An 18,438-nucleotide genomic window follows, 5' to 3' on the forward strand; every position below is an offset into this window, starting at 1 on the left:
CAACCCCGCAGCCGTCAGCATCCCTAACCCCCCGGCTCGGTGGGGCTGCAGCAGCCTGACCCGGATTTATGGGGGCATTTTAGCGGGGAGCAGATGGGCTGGCAGGCTGGTGCGTTAACGCCGGCGGAGTCCCGGGGCTGCAAACCATGCTGCTGTGTCCCGGGGACAGATTTGAGCCTTTAGAGAGACAACGGGTCCTCCCTGCGGCACAGCCACGAGCCAATGCCAGCTTTTTAAAACTCCCTCCAGCCTGGTCAAACGGAGGGAGAGAGACCCTGACGAATTTCTTTGCTTTGAGCAAACAGATTTTGAGGCTTTCATTTTTTTTTTCCCCACCTGCCCTAAGAAAGCATCCAGGCTGGGGGTTCCCTCTCAGCCCCGAGCATCCTCACCCCCCAGCAATGCTGGGAGCAGCCTGGGGGCTCTCCTGGAGGGCAGCGGCTGCCTGGATGCGGCCGGGGCTGCGGGCAGGCTGCACAGCCCGCAGTCTCCACCTAGAGCCCGGCGCAGCCTCTGCTCAGCGCTGCATCCCTGCGCGGGGGGCTGGCCCCTGTCCTGGCCCTTGGTCCCTCCAGGGTGACAGGGAGCCAGAAGGAAGCACACGCAATGTATTTACGGAGCAAAGGAGGCCACTGGTATTATTTAACCATGTGCTTGAGCGGTGCAAGATAAAATCTTACAAGCGCAGTGAATTCGAGTCAAATACGCTGTTCTTTAAACTCCCACGGCTTTTTTTTTTTTTCTTTTTTTCTTTTTTTTTTCTTCTTTTTTTTCCTGCAACTCAGTCCTGCTTTCCAATGAATCTCTCAAATGGTAAACTGCCTGGCACCCTGCTACCCAAAACCGAACACCTCCCCTGCACAGAAGCATCGGTGGGACTGCAGCCCCTGCTGCCTGGTGCCGGGGGGCTCCTGTCCGCATGCCTGCTTCCCCAAAGGCTATTTGTTGCCCTTTTCTTGCACACCATGAGCCCCACATCCCAGTCCTCATCCCGCTGTTGGTTTCCAAAAATGTGCTGATCCCTGGCGCATCCTCTCCCTATCACCCTGCTCCCCCCGCTTCTCTCCGCCTGGAAATGGGGAGGCTGGAAGCACGCAGCCTGACTTTTAACCCGGGGCTCCCCAGTAACTCCCAGACCTGCCTGGGACCTTCTGCGAGCAGCTCCTGTAATGCCAGCACACCAGCCCGCTGCCCAAACTTGTGTGGGCTGCATTGGGCCCCCACAAGGATGCAAAATAGAACATTTCAGAATCGTGGCGCATCTCCAGAGACACTCCACGGGGAAGGGAAGGGAAGTGTGGCAAAAGCGTGGCTGATGCTGATCCTGCTGGGACTGCCTGCACAGCTTGCACAGCAGCATGCGTGTCAGCACACATACACACATATGCATACCGTGTATACACGTGTGCATTAATTTGGAGTTGCCTTCGAATTCCCTGGGCATAAATAAAACAAATCCCACCTGCCAAGCTCCGGATACAGGGCTTTGCATCTAGCAGGCGGGTCCCACAGCCGTTCACAAAACCAGGACAGTGCTGCCAAGATCAGTGCAGAAGTGAGATGAAAATGCTAGTGCCTTTCAGCACGAACCATCCACGTTGCTTCCACGTCCCTATTACCACAGCACCCACACACTTCATCATCTTCTGTCTCCTTATCCTCCCAACCCAAAAAAGCACTCCCACCACTGGGAGGTTAAGTCCTTGGCTCAAATAACCAGGGAGCCTGCAGGAGAGGAGGGATTTCAGCTCCCAAATCCTTGTGCTCAGCACAGTAAGTGGTAATTAGAATCATCTAGGTTGGAAAAGACCTTCAAGATCACCAAGTCCAACCATCAGTCAATTCTCCATACTTAATGCCTCAACACTTCTATCCCAAGAGAGGATTCAAGCTAAACTTTACTTGTCTATCCTCTGCCTGGGCAGCCAGCAAGAGGTTTATGAGCTTTGCCACCTTCCTAGCTAAACCCCTCCAGGAACAGCTGCCTTGAATACCTCAAATCCATCCCAGTCCACCAAAACACAGGTGTGGCCATGCCAAAACCCACAGGGTCTGAGTCAAGCTTTTAAAACCCGAGGGAAGCAGGGCACCAAACCACGGAAATGTCATTTTTCAGGCATCGGGAGATTGCACTAAGGTGACTCGTTTGTATCTCTCAGAACAAATTTCTGCGTTTGAGCAAGCACCAGGCTGATGGGCATGGAAGAAGCCCTGCGTGGGTATACAAGAGGGTATCTAAAAGAGGATGCAATAGGGTACGTAGCTGGGCGTGCACATCCCACAGCCCAAACCAGGGCATGCAGCTGGGTATGTAACTGGGTATGTAATTAGGTATGCAACTGGGTATTTAATTAGGTATGCAGTTGGGTATGCAATTAGGCATGTAATAGGGCATGCAGTAGGGCATGCAATGGAAATAGTCCTGGCCACTGGCACCAAGGCATCTCCAAAGACGAGGACACACCAGGCTTCGCCTCTGGGTGCACGTGTGAGCCCTGCAAGGGGCTGTGCTGGGCTCTCTGCAGGGATGTGCCTTTCGTTTCTTCTCCTCCTTTTTTTTTTTATTTTTTATTTTTAAGAAGGTATCAGCCTTCTGTTTGATGTGTTGCTGGCCGCGGTTGCTAAGGGGAGCCGTGTACAATTACAGCCCCAGTGATGTCCTCTCTAATAATATACTTCGCTCTGCATAGCTCAGATGCAGACACATCTCGGCTATAAAGAGCACGGAGATTTGAACAGAGGAGTACTCCAACTTATGTTACAGGCGAAGGGTCTGTGGCATGTTGCTCAACACCTCCCCGCTGCAGAAAAAAGCTCTGTGGCCAGCAGGAGCCAGCGACTGGAATTATGACAAGCAAAAATCTCTCGCAGGAGAGCTTCCTTGCGATTTATTAATCGCACAGGGATTTGTAGGAGGGCCAAGAAACCATGCACGTATCCACCGAGACATTTTTCATGCCCTTGTCCCTCCAAGGTCCCCAGTTCAGCTGTGTCTATCCCAGGGGCTCATGCAGACCAAAATCAGTCCTTCTGCCAGAGTTGTACATCAAGGGACCCATGCACAAAGGAACCACGGTTTGTTTGTGGACCTGGAGAAACCGAGGTTGTAGCTACGGTTTGGGTGGAAAGGAGGAGGAAAGGGGGGCAATTGCCCCCAAGAGGAAAGCGCAAGGGCAACTGGTGCTGTCAAAACAGCAGTCTGCTGCAGCTAATGGTTTCCTGGCGAGTGCCTGCAGCCAGATCGGGTGTCTCTGACTGACCCCCAAAAAACAAACTCAGTGAGGAGAAATTTGGAACCCAGCACCGAGCCTAGGGCCGGCAGCATCTCCCCAAGGCTGATCAACCTGCCCCACAGCCACCTTCCCTGCCTTCCCTCCAGCAACCCAGGTTCCCAGCATCCAGCTTCAACTGCAAAGCTGAAATCCAGGACCGAAACCCAGAGAGAAGGAAGAATTCAAACCAGGGTTTTCCCAGCCCCAATCCCCTCGTTTTGGGCCAGGACAGCTGCCGTGTGTCTTTTGCACGTGGAGCCGCTCCGTTCCCAGCTGCGGCCGTGAGCTCTGCGAGGGCACACGCTGCCCGGGGAGATGCTCTTTAGCGGAGCTGTCTGCCGGGAGGGGATGACACGACAGCATTCCTGAGCCATGGCGCTGGCATCTGTTTTGGGATCAAAACCAGCGCCATGAGATAAGCTGCGAACATGTGCAGCCCCCGGGCGCAACCGGCGCGAGCACCCCTCCGACGCGGACGTTTGTCAGCAGCTGAAAATATAAGAGGAGCCAGGTTAGAAAGACAGTTTGCTCGGCAATGCCAAAGGGAGATGCTCCAGCCTGCGTCCGGGGGCTGAGCTGCTGCAATTCATGGGCGTTTTGCTCCTAGAAGAGGGACAAACAAGTCTGCTCAGCCCCTGCAAAACAGGAGCATCTGCCGGTGCCATCTGGGGGGTGAGCGGCTCGACCCCGGCCAGGGGGATCAGCTGGGGGGGGGGGCACGGTGATCCTGATTTATCACACCCTGGCGGAGTAATTCCCCAGCTCTCCGGTGCCCAGCGAGCCGAGCTCCTTAGGCCCGGGGATCGGATTAGTCTGGAAGGTGCTGCAGAGACACAAATCCGGCTCCAGAGCAAGCGTTTTATTCGAGTTTTTTAATTAACGGGAAATTATCTAGAAATGGCTGCTGGAAAACATCTGCCTGATGGTGGAGAGGTCAGGACTGGAGCTGGACGATGTTAGATTTTCCCTGGTGCAGCCAACCCCCGTTTCACAGCTGTGACCAGTCTTCTGCGCTTTGTACATGTGTCTGTCTCCTGCCAGGGCTATCAAGCTTGAACGTGATGCAAAAAATGCTGGTTTGGGGCTGAACAAAGTATTCCATAAATCAGATCCGATTATTTTGGTTGGAAAAAGAAACTGTGTTTGGAGGAAGTCAAAACGCTTCACTCTCAGAAATGAAATGTTATATTATTTAATTTCACCTAGCGCTGTGCTTTTGACTTGTACTGATCCGTGACCTTTTGCCCCATCAGGGTATTTTTAAAAGATGTGCAGTTTTGGGTGGAGCGACCCCCTTTAGATGCATTCCTCTGTGCTGTTGCACATGAAAGCAGTTACCCGCACAGCCTGCTCGCTCTTTGCACCCGATTTCCTTGCAGCTTTCCAAGGCAGACGCTGCGCTCCCTCCCTGTGCACCGAGCACAGTGAGGCTGCTTACATGTTCCTGGGAAGCACTTAGGGACTCTCTGGAGAAATGAGATGTATTATTTATCCTGCACTCCAGCCACGAAGAGCAGAATGTGAATCCATTCATTACGGTGCTGCAGCATAGCTCAGCTCCCTGGGCCTGCTGGTAGGGCTGGTGGTGCTGTCACAAGAGGGCAAGCTGGAAGGGTCCTCCCCAGCCTGGGGGGCTGCCGTCCTCCTCTCCTTTTGGGTAACGTCCTGCTGCTTCTGGCCATCGCTGCTGGACCCTGCTTTGGCTCTGCTCTTTCTAACTTTTTTATGTTGCTCAGCTAAACCCATCTGTTGTGTCCAGGGCAATAAGAAAAGCAATACGGAGTTACCTAGCTTACAATAAATACTGATTTTCGTTGTTTTGTTCTGTATCTTCTTTGCCTGCTTCCCTTGTTGCTGAACGTTACTGTCATACAAGACTGAAAAACAACACAGGTTCACCCCAGCACAGCTGCTGTAATGGCTTGCTGAGTGGCTCCTGGCTGTTTTAGTGGCATTAAAAGACAAAAGCAATGTGACACCGCTCTCAGGTCTGCTCTGTGGCTTCCGCCACCTCTCTGGGTCAGGATAAGGGGTAACAGGAACGTGCACATTTCTCCTTGTTGGCTTTTTCCAACATTTTTAATGCACAGGGCTAAGCCTCCCTGTGCAGTGCATGGCAGCGCAGAGACACACGGACAGTAACGATCCCACTTGTTCCTGGAGATGCAAGGAGAAATTCCTGGTAACCCTGCCAGGGAACCCTGCGACAAGCGGGTCACCAGAACTCATCCCCGCTCGGTGATTTCATCTTTACAGGAGGCCGACACCTGAACTCGCTGTCCTCTCCTGCCACGCACAATTGAGCTCAGCTCTGGTGCAGACACTGGAATATTCCCTGGGAACCTATTTTTTAAAGCCTATCTTTATGTAGGGCAGAATTATTTCTGCAGCAGGGCGATTACGTGACTTAGGCGCAGTTCTGTCGGCGGTCAAACTGCCTGAGTCATGCAATCTGTGTATCAGCTGTAGAGCCTTAAAAACCTCTAATCCCAGGAAAAGGAAAGTAACCTGACATTAAAAAGCACTAATATTTAAAAAATGACAAGTGTATTGGGCAGTTATGTGGTGCTTAGCCATAAAACCGAACTTAGGAAGCCCTCCTCCACCACGGCCAAAGGAAATACAAGAGACAGATGGTTTCCCTGAGCGTCTGGTGGCCACGGAGCTCCCTGCCCACAGATGCTCTGGCTGCTGGGTGAGAAAGGACCCATCCTGCCCACCTCTGGGCTTCCTGGCGCAGTGCTGCATGCCCACGCTCTCCTGCTTCCATGCCCATGTCCATCCCCAGATGCCTCTCAAGGGCGTGGATGCAAAGATGCTTGAGGAATGGTGTTCTCACCTAGCTGAATTCAGGGACAGATTCAGAGGGTGCTGGTCACTGTGCACAGCAGCCACCCGTCAGGGATGAGCCAGTGCCAGGAACCACGTGCCTTGGCTGCACTCCTGCCTCGTACCAAGACCACATCTTCCTCCTTAAAAATAGCTTTCTTCCCCTTAAAAGGAGACAACAGCTTGATTTAAAGCCAATGAAAACAGGAGAAGCAGCCCTGTGACTCGCCCGCTCCCCACTTTCAAACTGTTTTGCAGGGAGCAGGAGAAATGGTGGGCACGGCTGATGTGCCCCAGGCACCAGGACTTATCTGGTGAGCGACATTTGGGATGCATGGATGCCCTAAATGACACCCCCGTCATTAGCTGGATCCGCTCCTCAGTCTGGGTTCCGGGCATTGCAGCCTTGGCTGGCCCAGGACAAAGACACGAGGACTCTTGGGAAGGACAACTCCAGCCCCACCAGCAGGCTGGGGCTCTTGATGAGCTGCCCCTGGACAGGAGAGCCCCAAGGAGTTGCTGCTCCAGTGGTGACACGCAGAAATGTCCTCACCCCTTCTCGGCTCATCCAGCACCACAGCTCCCAGCAGCTCCACGGGGTGAGCACTGGCTCTGCTCTCCCTGACAGCCCTGCAGGGAACAGTCTCCCCTGCAGGGAATAGTCCTCCCTGCACGCCTTTGCATCTCACTAGGCTTTGCTTCCAGCAGATTAAATCCCTCTCAGTTGCTTATGAGTGAAGAACATTTGGAGGTATCCTTCTTTTCCTTCATCCCTTCCCTCCTCATCCTCAGCCTTGCCAGAAGTTACCATCGCAAAATCAAGAAGATGCGCTCAAATGAAAATATCAAGAGATCCGAGAAGAAATACGAGCTGGCTTTTGTGAAGCTTGCTTATGAAACCGCATCAGCTCGTGTAAAGGAAATAGGAAAAAAACAGCTGAGCACCCTGGTTGCAGGACCCAAAGTCACTGCAAACGAGGGAAATCACGGCAGGGGGAGATGGAAAGACCTGCCCAAGGTGAAAGACTGATCACTAGCACAGAAAACTTGAGCGCCCTGAAACTAGTAGACAACCAAACCTACCAGACAGCTGTCTACCAGCTTTCCTCCCATTTCCATAGGAAAATCCATTGCCAGAAACATTTTCCTTAAAATATGCATTTCTAGGCCAAGTTTCCATTTCTGGAAAAAAAAAATCAATAAATCCCAGTATCCCCAGTGAGCACCGCTGCTCGGGATGCTGCTGCCCGCAGACAGCGACGTCGGTGGAGGTGGCAGAAGATGACAGCTTCTTCCCTCCCATCCCCGTAAATACAACGGGCAGCCCTTTGCCTACTGATCAGACATGAGAAGCTGTCCGGAGGGCAGGAAGACATCTTCCAACACCTCCTCCACAGCAGGATCAGAACCATGAGTGGCTACCACGTGCCGCTTGCCCAAAAGCTCTGTTTGGCCCCTGCCAGGTACAGACAGGCACAGGAGGAGGGCAGGCAGGTGCGCCAAAAAATGGCACAATGCTGGATACTGAGCAGTCACAGAGAAATGAGAGCTACTTGCACGCGCGTGCTGCAGGTGAGGTGTGTGTGTGAGCAAGTGGCCGAACAGAAATGCAAATTAAAGCAAAGATGCAAATTTCTGCTTTCATCTCTTCACGCCCTGGCTCCAGAGAGGCAGAAAGATGGAGGTCTGTGTGACACCCTCTCCAGAAAGCACACTCCCAGCTTGATTTTGCTGTTGCTGGTGGTTTTTGGAGCAAAACAACCAACCAGTGCTGCCTATCCCACCAAGCAAGTCACTCAGAATTAGTAGCGAATACACAAATTATTAATGTCCAGGGTGCAATGAGAAACCATGAGCAAGCCTTTCCACCAGGTGATGCGGCCAACAGCCTTCCCAGGGACCGCGACTTAACTTGACACCCGTGGCGCTGAGAGGTGGGGAGCAAAAAACAAGAGAGCCCAGAGGAGCAGCAACGACCCCTCACTGTAAGGCCAAGGTCACTTCTCTTCATGTCACGGGGATGCTGCCACAAGCAACCCCCTGCTTTGACAGATGGGCCCTGCCGTGACAAACCGTGTTTCCACGTACAGCTCCTGAAATGGGAATGAAGAGCAGCTGGATGATGCCCGCGGTGTAACAATGTCTACAGTAACCATTAAAGGTGGGCACAAAGGAAATGCAGAAGCACTTCTCTTCTTGTTACCTGGGCCTAAAAGGAATTTGGTCAAAGCTCAGCTCCTGCCCAAACGCATGGTAAGACCTGGCGGGGTGAAGCTGCAAGCGCCTAACCAAATAATTTCATCTAATTACCTGCAACATGTTGAGGAGCAGACTCCGGAATTTGGTTCCTTCCACCATAAAGAGGGCCATTTTGTCACAGAGCTTGGCTGCTGTGGAAGCAAAGCTGCGGTCTGTCACCGCTTTCTGGTAGATGGTCTTAACTATCTCCCCCAGCATCTCCTCAGAGTTGGTGGAGTTCTGGGCCTCCTCCATGAAGGTGGTGAGCTTGGAGTCAACATCACTGCTGTTGTTCCTCATGCTGTTAAGGATTTCAATTAATTTGTCCATTTTGTTCTTTTCAGGATTGGTGGTTTCAACCGTGACTTCGTCCTGGTCCGTGAAAAGGGAAAGACAAGGCGTCTGTTACACAAGGAGAAAACAGATGTATCAGCCCTTGTCCTTCCACAAACAGCAAAGGGGGAAAGGGGGCAGGGGAGACATATAAACAGACCTAGAAAAGTCAGAGCATCCTCTAGAGGTACAATGGTCTCATCTCAGCATTAAAAACCACAAGTGAGTGAGTCCTGACCCAGAAATGTGCCGTTTCCCCATTTCCCGCAGCACGCAATCCCAGAGTCTTCCTCCTCAGCCCAGGGAGAAGATGTGCTTGAGGGCTCTGAGCCAGGATGCCAAGGTCAGATCACCCCGACTGCCTTCACAGTCTCAGACAGGTTTCTGGCCATGTCTGCTCAGCTTCCCGTCTGGAACATGGTAATAATGGTCATTTTTTTGGCCTCTCTTTCCAAAGTGCATTCTTGCTTGCAAAATGCTCACATAGCAATCCCACAAAAATATCTACATTTTAATGTATATTTAATGATTTAAATTGGGGTCAAAGATGTCACATGTTCCAGGCATTAGAGAAACTCCTAACTTTTCCATCTTTTCGCTGTTACACATTTTACTTCACGTCCTTACCACAGAACCTACTGCTTCTTTTTAACATTTAATTAAGCATCTGTCCCTTCCTCCACAGCATAAGGCACGCATCCTGCTTGCTCTGGTCTGCTCCCTTCACCTCCCATGGTTCCATCTTGTAACAGGTTACACCACACAAACCTGTAGCAATTGTCTGGACAACTGCAATGCCAGCCGGTAGGAGCAATCAGGAGACCAGCAGGGCTGACTACACACATCCCAGAGTGGGTGCTTATGTGATGTGTTTCTTACCAGATTATAAATTGTGTTTCTTACCAGATTATAAATTTGCAGGGCAGACACTGCAGTGAATACTCTGAAAGTCTCTGCTGTACTTCCATTGCTTTAAATAACACAAAACTAACAAAATCTCTTCCTCCCCCTCAAGGCACATACATAAATAGTAAATGCACATGCATTCGAAGGTATAGATTTCCAGCATGCACTCCCATGGAATTGTATATGTTCAGGTTATTTTTGCTACACATTTTGAAAATCTCATTGGAGATCCCCCCATGAATGCATTTTACAGTCTGAAAAGAGAATCTCAGGAGAAATGAGTCTGGGTTGCACGGAGGGCAAGTGGAGATCTCTGAATTCCTCAGAAATCTGAGGCTGAATATTGTTTGGATTCTCCTCCATCACTTGCAAGCAATAGCTTTGTTATTGTTGGGTTGCTGGAAGGAAGGGGGAAAGATAAGAGAGTTTCAATTCATTACCGAGATAAATGGGTATCAACTTCTAAGTAGCTGACTACAAATACTCAGCATTCAGAAGTCAAAGCTTGGTATTTCGCTCCTTAATTGTGGAGAGACGAATTGCCTTTTTTAGCCCTCTCTGCGAGGCGGATGAGCTCTGCCGAGTGGAGGCAGTCAGCTGGGATCAGCCGCCAGGGAGGGAGCACCCATTACTGCAGCTCGCACGTGCCCCAGCCTTCCCCGAGGGTGTTTGTGGGGATGGGGACGAGCTCCCCGTCCCTCCTGGAAGACTGAAGGGGTAGCAACCTCAACCAGGGAGGCAAGCTAAGAGCCTAAGCACTGTGTCAGTAAAAAACCTCCTGAAGAAGCCTGGGGACACTTCAAGAGAAGTGTCGACACAGGGAGATTAAGATAAATTGGGTGCATTTCACGGAGAGGTCCCTTGAGCCCAGCCTGCCCTGTATGGAATATGTACGGCCCACCCTGCGTGGCCAGCAGCCAGGCTCCTGGAAAAAGGGTAAGTCCCAGTTCCCCTAAGAGCAGTACCTTTTCTTTTAGTCTCCTCCGCAGCCTGTCTTTGGAAGACTGAAGCAAATTGATCTTGGGTCTCTCCCCGATGCGCTCGTGAAGACTGTCTTTCCGCTTGGTCTCCGGCTCCTGGATGTACTGCGGGGACTGCTTCTCCACCGCCTCCGGGCCCCGCTGCGTCTCCGCCGGGCTGTGCACCGTGCAGACCGAGCTGTCCTCGATTTTCAAATTCTCAGTCTCTTTGGCGTTTCTGTGCGTTTCTTTGTCGTTGGGCGAGTGCTTCTGGTTGTGGTGCCATCTCCGGTTCTGGCTGTAGCCGTGGTGGCCTGGCCTGCCTGAGGAGTGAGGGGCCTGGCCTCCTTGGTAGAGTTTCTGGTGGTCCCTGTTGTGTTTGGTGCCGCCTTGCTGATGATCTGCGTGCTGCTGAGACTTGTTCCCTCCGGGAAGTCTCTGCTGTCGCCTGGGAAGTCAAAGGAAGAGGTCAGTATGCCCTTTTTTTTGCCCGGACGGGTAGCAGAAGGGCAACGAAGATCAGGTAGGTCTTTTCTGAGCAGGCACCAGTAACCATATTTACTCACAAAATGGCTTCATTCATGTAGTGTCTGCAGTGTCATGGAAACGACAGAAGAGCAGACTACCTAATGATCTCAGCCCTCTGCATTCATATAAATTACTCCAGCAGCACCGTCTCATAGCAACTAATGCTTCCAAACCCTGCCGAGCCCAGCACCTACATCCAAGGCAGCCCTGATGGAGAGAAGGGAACAAACCCCAGACTCAAGCCACACGACACCTAAAAAATCCCGTGCTACGCTACGCCATGCTTGCTTGGCAGGCCGGTGTCACACCAACTGGGCCAGCACATCTGCCTCACCGACCAGGCTGGCCCTCAGGGTGACTCTCCGGTCACCCCAGCACAAAAGAGGAGCCAGTTTAATGGTATCTAACACGACCTCCCACCAACGAGCGTATTTCAGCTGAAATCGCCCCCCTGCATGCCACCTCTGCGGCACCCGCTGGGCGTACTGCTGTGCTCATTCACGGCACGCCATGCCAAGAACTTCTAACAGAGAAAGAAAAATCTGCCACGCAAACCACCAAGGACAAGAGGTGCCCACACCAAATGCTTCTGCCCTTTCTTCTATTTCCCTTCTGCATGTCCTTCATCATTGCCACGCAGGGGATGTGTATGAAGAAACTGAGGACCACACTCGGCGCTGGCAGCACGGGGAGCCAGGACCAGTGGCTCTGGACAGGAGGCAGTGTGAAAACGTGGCTCAAAGCGGGCAGCATGGACATTGAACAGGCACAAAGAGGAGGAACGGCCCGTGAGCAGTTTGCTGAAGGGACTAGCGTGGCTTGAAAGCCAGCGCTCGCCCCTCGCTGCAGGCAGGTAGCTGTGACTGCAGGCCCCCTACAACCCCACAGCCGAGGGGAAGAAATGCTCTGGCAGCCTCTTTGCTTTTGCATCCAAAGCTTGCGTCGTCTCCAGAAATACGCCTGGCGTGACAGGGCTCCTCAGAAGCAGACACTGCTGCACTGAGCTGCAAAAAAACAGCCCAAGAGCGAGGAAACTTTCCTCTCGCTCCCTCCTCCAGGAAGCTGGAGCGAGAGGAAATTCCTGCCAGCAGATGCGGCCGGAGTGTCTTGCACCCTCCCGCTGAACTTGGACATTTCAGATTTCCACACGGGCTGCGAAGACAAGATTATCAGGGCTTGCAGCACACGGATACGGGCGCAGAAAAAGAGCGGAGGAAGTTTAAAGGTCTCTCGTCACCCCGAAGGGCAAGGCTTCGGGCTGCTGGCGGCCGCCTGCTGCTGCTCCTTTGGAGTGGGTTAACCCCGAGGCACCACGCAGCAGCGACCGGCTTTGTTGAAAGACCTTGGCATGGTGCTGGGGCTAGCCCTGAGTGCAGTGGCAGCTCCCTGCGTGCCTGCTGCCTTTTTAATGCTTGGTATTTGCTCGGAGAGCACGTGGGATGCCCAAACGCTCCGCTCCTTACAAGGCTCTTGGGAACAGCGCCGGGGAGGCGCAGGGCAGCCTCTCCGGGGTCCCACGAGGCAGAGGCAGCGGGCATCGGCACAGAGCTGCAGGGGCTGGGCATCCTTGCTGGTTTTGCAGCTATCACAATCCCCTTTCTGTGGCTCATCCTCACCCCTGACCCCAAACCCCCCAGCTCTGCCTGGGCGAATAGCTCCATTGATTTTAAACATCCCACGCAGCAACTCGTTTTATTTCCACGGCCGAGACCTCCGCTGCTCAGCTACGTGGGCTGGGGCGCAGGAAGAGGCCATTCACAAATACATCGCCGTGGTCAGTGGCTAAACCGTCCCCAGCCTGGCCTGCCAAACCACGCTGCCCCTCGGATCTGTGTTCCTTGGCAGCCACGGGAGTTAAAAACCTACCTCGCGAGGCCAACTGGCTCTCCACCACAAAGAGCGAGGGCTCGCCTTTGGCCAAGGCAGGCCCAACAGGCTTGTTCTTGGTGGCAGTGGAAGGAATTTGTGTTTAGTCTCAGAGCATTGAATCGGGTTTTCTGAGATACTCGACATGTTTTTTTTTTTTTGCAAGCTGAATGGCAGGGAATTAAAAAAAAAAAAAAGGGAGATGGGGGAAGCTTTCCTGTTTGCTGGAGCCTACAAGCATTTTATGAGTACAGATTCTCCACATAAAGTTTTCCTGGCATTTCTTTGTTTCCTCCCAGTAACGCAATCATATAAACCGCTTTATAAAATGCATAAAGAGCAATGCTTATTAAAAGGGGAATGTCAAAATAAAAGTTAGTTATACCCCTTATCTAGCTCTAAGCCCTCACATGCTTAAACGTGCAAGAGTTTTGCTGATACAACTGAGCAAAACCTTTCTGTGGTTTTGCTCCTTCGTCTTCAATATCAGAGTTTAACTGTTTGGGTGCACTTCCAGGCTTGGGTGATCAGCCAAATAGGCTGTCGCTGTATTTAGATTGCAGATATTGCACCGAAATGAAAAAAGCTGCATGCTGATGCAGTTTTAATATAGCAAGGGGTAAAGCAAAATGTCTGGAAAGGACCTGGGAGCCAAGCTAGCCTCTTCCCACTGCCATAAATTCCTGCAAGAAATGTGTGAAGGGACATTTCTTCTCAAGATAATGATACCATAAACCCAACAGGTTCTGTTTAAGGGCTGAGAAAGAAAAAGAAAAGTTTAACAGAAAAAAAAGACACATCACAGATAAGTCAACGTGGAATGTGAAGGATTATTCAGTTTGGGGCTTTAACAACAAGACAGGGAGAGCAAAAAGCAGCTCTGTTCCCATACAGGATAGCTGAAGGGTAAATTCACATGGCAAGGGGCACGGCAAACACAAACGCAAACCGAAGCTCTGCAGTCACTGACCACAGGACGGAAAACACCAGAGTCAAACACGTTAGAAAAAAAATGCTAGAAATAAAAGGCAAAGGAAGGAGAATGGCAAACAAGAAGCAGTGTCCGTGACTTGGCAGCAGGCTTGGGTCTAGACGATAATCCAGCATTCAGGCAAAGACTCGTTTTGTGCTATTATCTTCCCAACACCCCAGTGAAGAAGAAAAGCCAAGAAGAAATAGGACTCTTCACAGAACAAAAAGCCAAAAGGAGGGAGAACGGGGCCCAGATCTTGAAACCCTTTTTTTTTTTTTTTTTTTTTTCGTCTGCAGAGCATTGCAAAGCCTGGCAGATTGGGATGGCCGGTCCCTGCTTCCAGACGTGGCGGAGGTACTCCCAAGGCTGAGACCCCAGGAAGGGGGATGAGATGGGAGCCCCTCAGCCTGGGTCTCTCTGACCTCTCGCTGAGGGTGAAGCTGATGGGAACAAGCTCGTGCAGGAGCGCACACACCCAGAGGGTGGCTCGGCTCACCTGGGATAAGCGGCTGCGCTCAGGTAACCGCGCCGTGCGGGACCCCAAAGGCACTTCCAGACCCAGGGCTTGTGGATGTCCATCACCTGGCTCTGGTCCCCCATCTGCTGCCTGCATGGGGAGTGGCACCAGGAGGCACCAGGGCAAGGAGAAGGGACAAGTGGTGGATGTGAGAATGGGGATCTCCCACCGCTGCGTCCCTCCTGTTGGTTGGGACAGGGGTTCCCAACCTGCGGGCTGAAGATTTGGGGATCCGTGGGTTATTCTGGAGGGCGCACAGGAGGTGCTGGTCCTGAGTCAGCAGCTCTCTCTGTGTGGGAAGATGCATTTCGACACTGGCAGGAGATGCTGGCTGTCCTCCTCTCTCATCCCCCTTTGACCTTGTCTTAACACTGCTGATACAGGGCAGGACCAAGCTCTGGGGGGGACCAAGAAGCAATCCTTGAAACGTGGACTTCTGGCTGAGGCCATGGGGCAGCGTCTTCCACCCTACCTCACCCAAATGTTTTGTTAAAAAGCCTGGATGAAGACACCCATCTTCCAGCAATGATGAGCTTCAGCCTCTTCCCAAGCAGAGGAACTCCTAAAAATGCCAACAGATCATGAGGCCCCAGGGAAAGCAGACAGGCATCAAGGGACGTGGTCATCCCTTTCTCCTGCAGGCACAACACCCAGCTGCTGTTGCCCCACTCACTTCTGTGCTCCACCGCAGCACCATGGTCTCCTACCTGTCGCCCCTGTTTTGTTTCACATTGAATAACTATTTTCACTTACGATTCAAAATTCAGCTCAAAACTCCCACTGAGTTCAGTGGGACTGGGAATTTGGCCATCAGTCAACATGGAAACTAAAGAGACGTTCAGAGTTACAAAGAAACTGCGCAAGTACTAAAAATCAAGGGGAGACGCTCAGGGTTGCCAAGCTGGAAACAGGATTGTATCGTTTGTGCTATTGTTTCTCCACTGATTTTTTTTTTTTTAATTAACAAAACGAGATACCTTTCAACGGAATTTAGATCTGACAAATGTTTGCTCTGTTGCAGGAGCCTATGCAAACAAATCTACGGCTTCAGCTGTCTCGGTGATTACCAGCCTACGTGCTCAGAAATACGGGATTCCTGCAAGTTGTACTACATCGCTCGCTCCCAAGGAAAGGGGCTGGAAGGCACAAGGCTGGGGAAAATAGCTCCAGACACGTGCACAGCTGTGGTCTAAAACACAGTTGCTCCCTCCCGTCAGCTTTGCTCATATCCCTGGAGCTAGACAAGTCCTCCGAGAGCCCCCACCGCTCGTCTGGCGTGTCGAAAGCCAGAGGACAACGCGGGGTTACATTCTCCTGGTGGTTGCATGGAGATTTGCTTAGGCAATTCCTGTAAATACCAAGAGGTAAGCAGCTCTATCTCCAATGGCACTTGAGAAATTCACCCTGCGGTGCAGAGCACTCCGTGTGGTTGAACAGACTGAGATATTGCCCGCAGGCTCGGACTGGGTGCTCTGGACATCACGGCTCTTGCCTTTGAAGACACTGCCTGGACATCGGGCTATCCCTCAGTCTGAGGCACCTCTCCATGGGACAGACCCTCCTGGGCATGCTGTGCTCCTTGCAGGGGAGGGACACGGGATTTGCCCTGCTTTCGTGTAGCGCCTGACAGCTGAGGGGCACGACCAAGGCTGGCCAACAAGTAACAGCTAACACATACCTGCAGACACCTGGGCAAGGAGCTGAGAATGAACTGCAGTGCTGTGGCCAAGGCCAAACCTTCCCTTCACCCTTCTGGTGTGTGAATGCACTGTTCCTCAGCGCATTTTGAGACAGAAGATATACCTCCATCCTTTCTCCTGCACGGTCAATATCTCATCTCCGTACCAGCAGAGGCGCAGGACTGTGATGCTGAGCCTTGGGCGTATCTCATAATTGGCATTCCTATTACCATGGCTGCAATTAATCAGGAATTGCCATTACCCACATCACCCACAGCACCAGATGCGTTGGTGCAGCTCCTGGAGAGGTGCACCAGAAGCCTCCTTTGCAGCAGATCCCCCACACCCCCCTACATACTCTTGCAGAGGGGCTGAAGGCCACCACGGTCCCTCTACACCACCAATGGTGTGGACTATATTGTGTTCTTGGAACCTCATGATTATGGGGTGCACCAACCTGCCCTAACCTGCAGCCAGGAACGCCCATTGGCACTGGCTGTGGACACCTACGGGACGTTGTGGCTGAAGTGGAGGGCCTGAAGGATCCCAGGCAGGACCTGGTGGAATGGCACGGCATCTAGAACCGGTCCTGGAGGTCCATCTCTGCACTGGGAGCATACCGGGAATTTTGCTGTTAATCTGATGAGGAAGAAGGTCTGAATTTCTATTTTTGACCCCAACTTCTCCCCAGAAACATTCTTCACCCGGCCTGCTTCCCCCAGAGCCCCCCCGGCGCTATATGTGCACGTGTAACGATAACGCAGCGTTACGCACCGCTGTTGCTCGGTGCAGGGAACGTCACAGCCCAGCCGTGGCTGCTTTCTACCCCTGCTATGACTGAGAGTGGGAAGCAATCAAATAAGCTTGACGGTTCCACACAATTTAATCAAAAACCTCAAAACCCCACAGAACGCAACAACCACCAGCTCCAAGCATGAGGAACACAGGACTTCTGTGTGTTTTCCCTTTGGCTTTCTCTCTCAAACTGGTTTCACTTGGCTCCAGTTTCATTTTTGTTTGCATTTTTCTCAGATGAGAAGGGAACAAGATGTCATGTTCACTTCTGAAAACAAAAATGAAATTATTCACACTTCTTTTATGCCTTTCTGTCACTAAGGTCAAAGTCTATCCCATCACTAGAAACAGCCCCACTGTCTGGAGGGACAGGGCGTTTTGGAAGCGCAGAAGATCCACCTGTCAAAATGTGGTGGTCAGGTTCTGCAGTCATCGCTGGACATCTGAGCTGTAATGCGTCTTGTAGGTCTCACACGTACGCATCTCTGAAAACATGCAATGAACTCCAGAGGACCAGCACAGCCAACAAAAACAATGTTATGTGGGTAGAGATGTTTTTGATGAGGCTCTAACAGCAGAAGCATCTGGCTGCTGGGGAGAGCATTATGAAACCTTCAGAGAAGTCGCCTACCTGGGAACAACTCTTCTCTTCGCCACCCTGGTTCTGGGGCACAGCTGGGGCAGACAGCCCCCCCTTGGGCCTGGAATTCCTGTCTTTCTTTGCTAGATATGATTTTTTTGGCCTTTACGACAAAAGTAGACACACCATCAAAGAAAAGGGCAGTGTTGGAGGGCTTCAAACAGGGAGCCCAGGCAGTCATCTGTCAAAAAATGGTGTAGGAGGCAGGGTCCCTCATGGAATGCCCTATCTGCTGCCACAGGATGACGACTGATTTGGCCTTTCCAAACACAGAAATGGACCTGGTTTCTCCCTGCACCTTCCTGCAGCACTGCTTCACACCGCTGGGCTCCACTGGTGCTCCCACCGTGGTGGTGGACAGCCCACCCACATGGACCAGTCTGCAGGCTGGGCCATGGAGCACTGACAGTGCTGTTGGGCTGAAAGGACACGGCACTGCGTCCATCGGAGCAAAGAACTGAAGAGCAAACTTGTCTTCTGCTGAAGTCCAAAGAAATTCCTCCCATGCTGCAGCGCTTGGCCGCATGGGCGGCCTGAGTCAGCTATTTTCTTCTAAGCTTCATGGAAACGAATCTTCAGGAGGAATTTAAGTAGCTGTTTTGCAACACCAGCTTGGGAAAGACATCCCAAGTACAGATGGCATGTGAGATAGCTCCAAAACAGCTCTTTAAGCGCTTTGCTGGATCTCCCACAAATCATCAGGGACGTCCAGATGGAGGCCCTGGTTGCAGAGAGCGAGCGACCAGCTAGGAAGACACCCCCCGGACTTCAAGGCTGTCTGCCCAGACTGGTGTAGAAATCACTCCAGTGATTTCATGTAGAAATTGCTCGGAAATGGTTTTCTTCAAAAACTACTTTGCTTGGAATTATGTTTTTGGATTCTTACTGTATCGTAAACATGAT

At 51.9% G+C, this 18,438-nt stretch overlaps 1 protein-coding gene across 6 annotated transcripts in view; it reads right to left on the reverse strand.

The window, feature by feature from the left end:
• CTIF (cap binding complex dependent translation initiation factor) overlaps positions 1 to 18,438 on the reverse strand; it is a 127,526-nt gene that overhangs the window by 25,714 nt on the left and 83,374 nt on the right. For 5 of the 6 annotated variants that reach the window (XM_035309683.1, XM_035309686.1, XM_035309681.1 and 2 more), the window contains 2 exons: positions 10,544 to 10,985; positions 8,412 to 8,741 (listed from right to left, as the gene is read on the reverse strand). In XM_035309683.1, the coding sequence (XP_035165574.1) occupies positions 8,412 to 8,741; positions 10,544 to 10,985 (772 nt within the window). The remainder of the gene's footprint in view (positions 1 to 8,411; positions 8,742 to 10,543; positions 10,986 to 18,438) is intronic. The other variant, XM_035309682.1, reaches the window with a different exon arrangement.

Source organism: Oxyura jamaicensis, chromosome Z (assembly GCF_011077185.1).
Source record: "Oxyura jamaicensis isolate SHBP4307 breed ruddy duck chromosome Z, BPBGC_Ojam_1.0, whole genome shotgun sequence".
In the NCBI taxonomy this organism is placed as follows: domain Eukaryota; kingdom Metazoa; phylum Chordata; class Aves; order Anseriformes; family Anatidae; genus Oxyura; species Oxyura jamaicensis.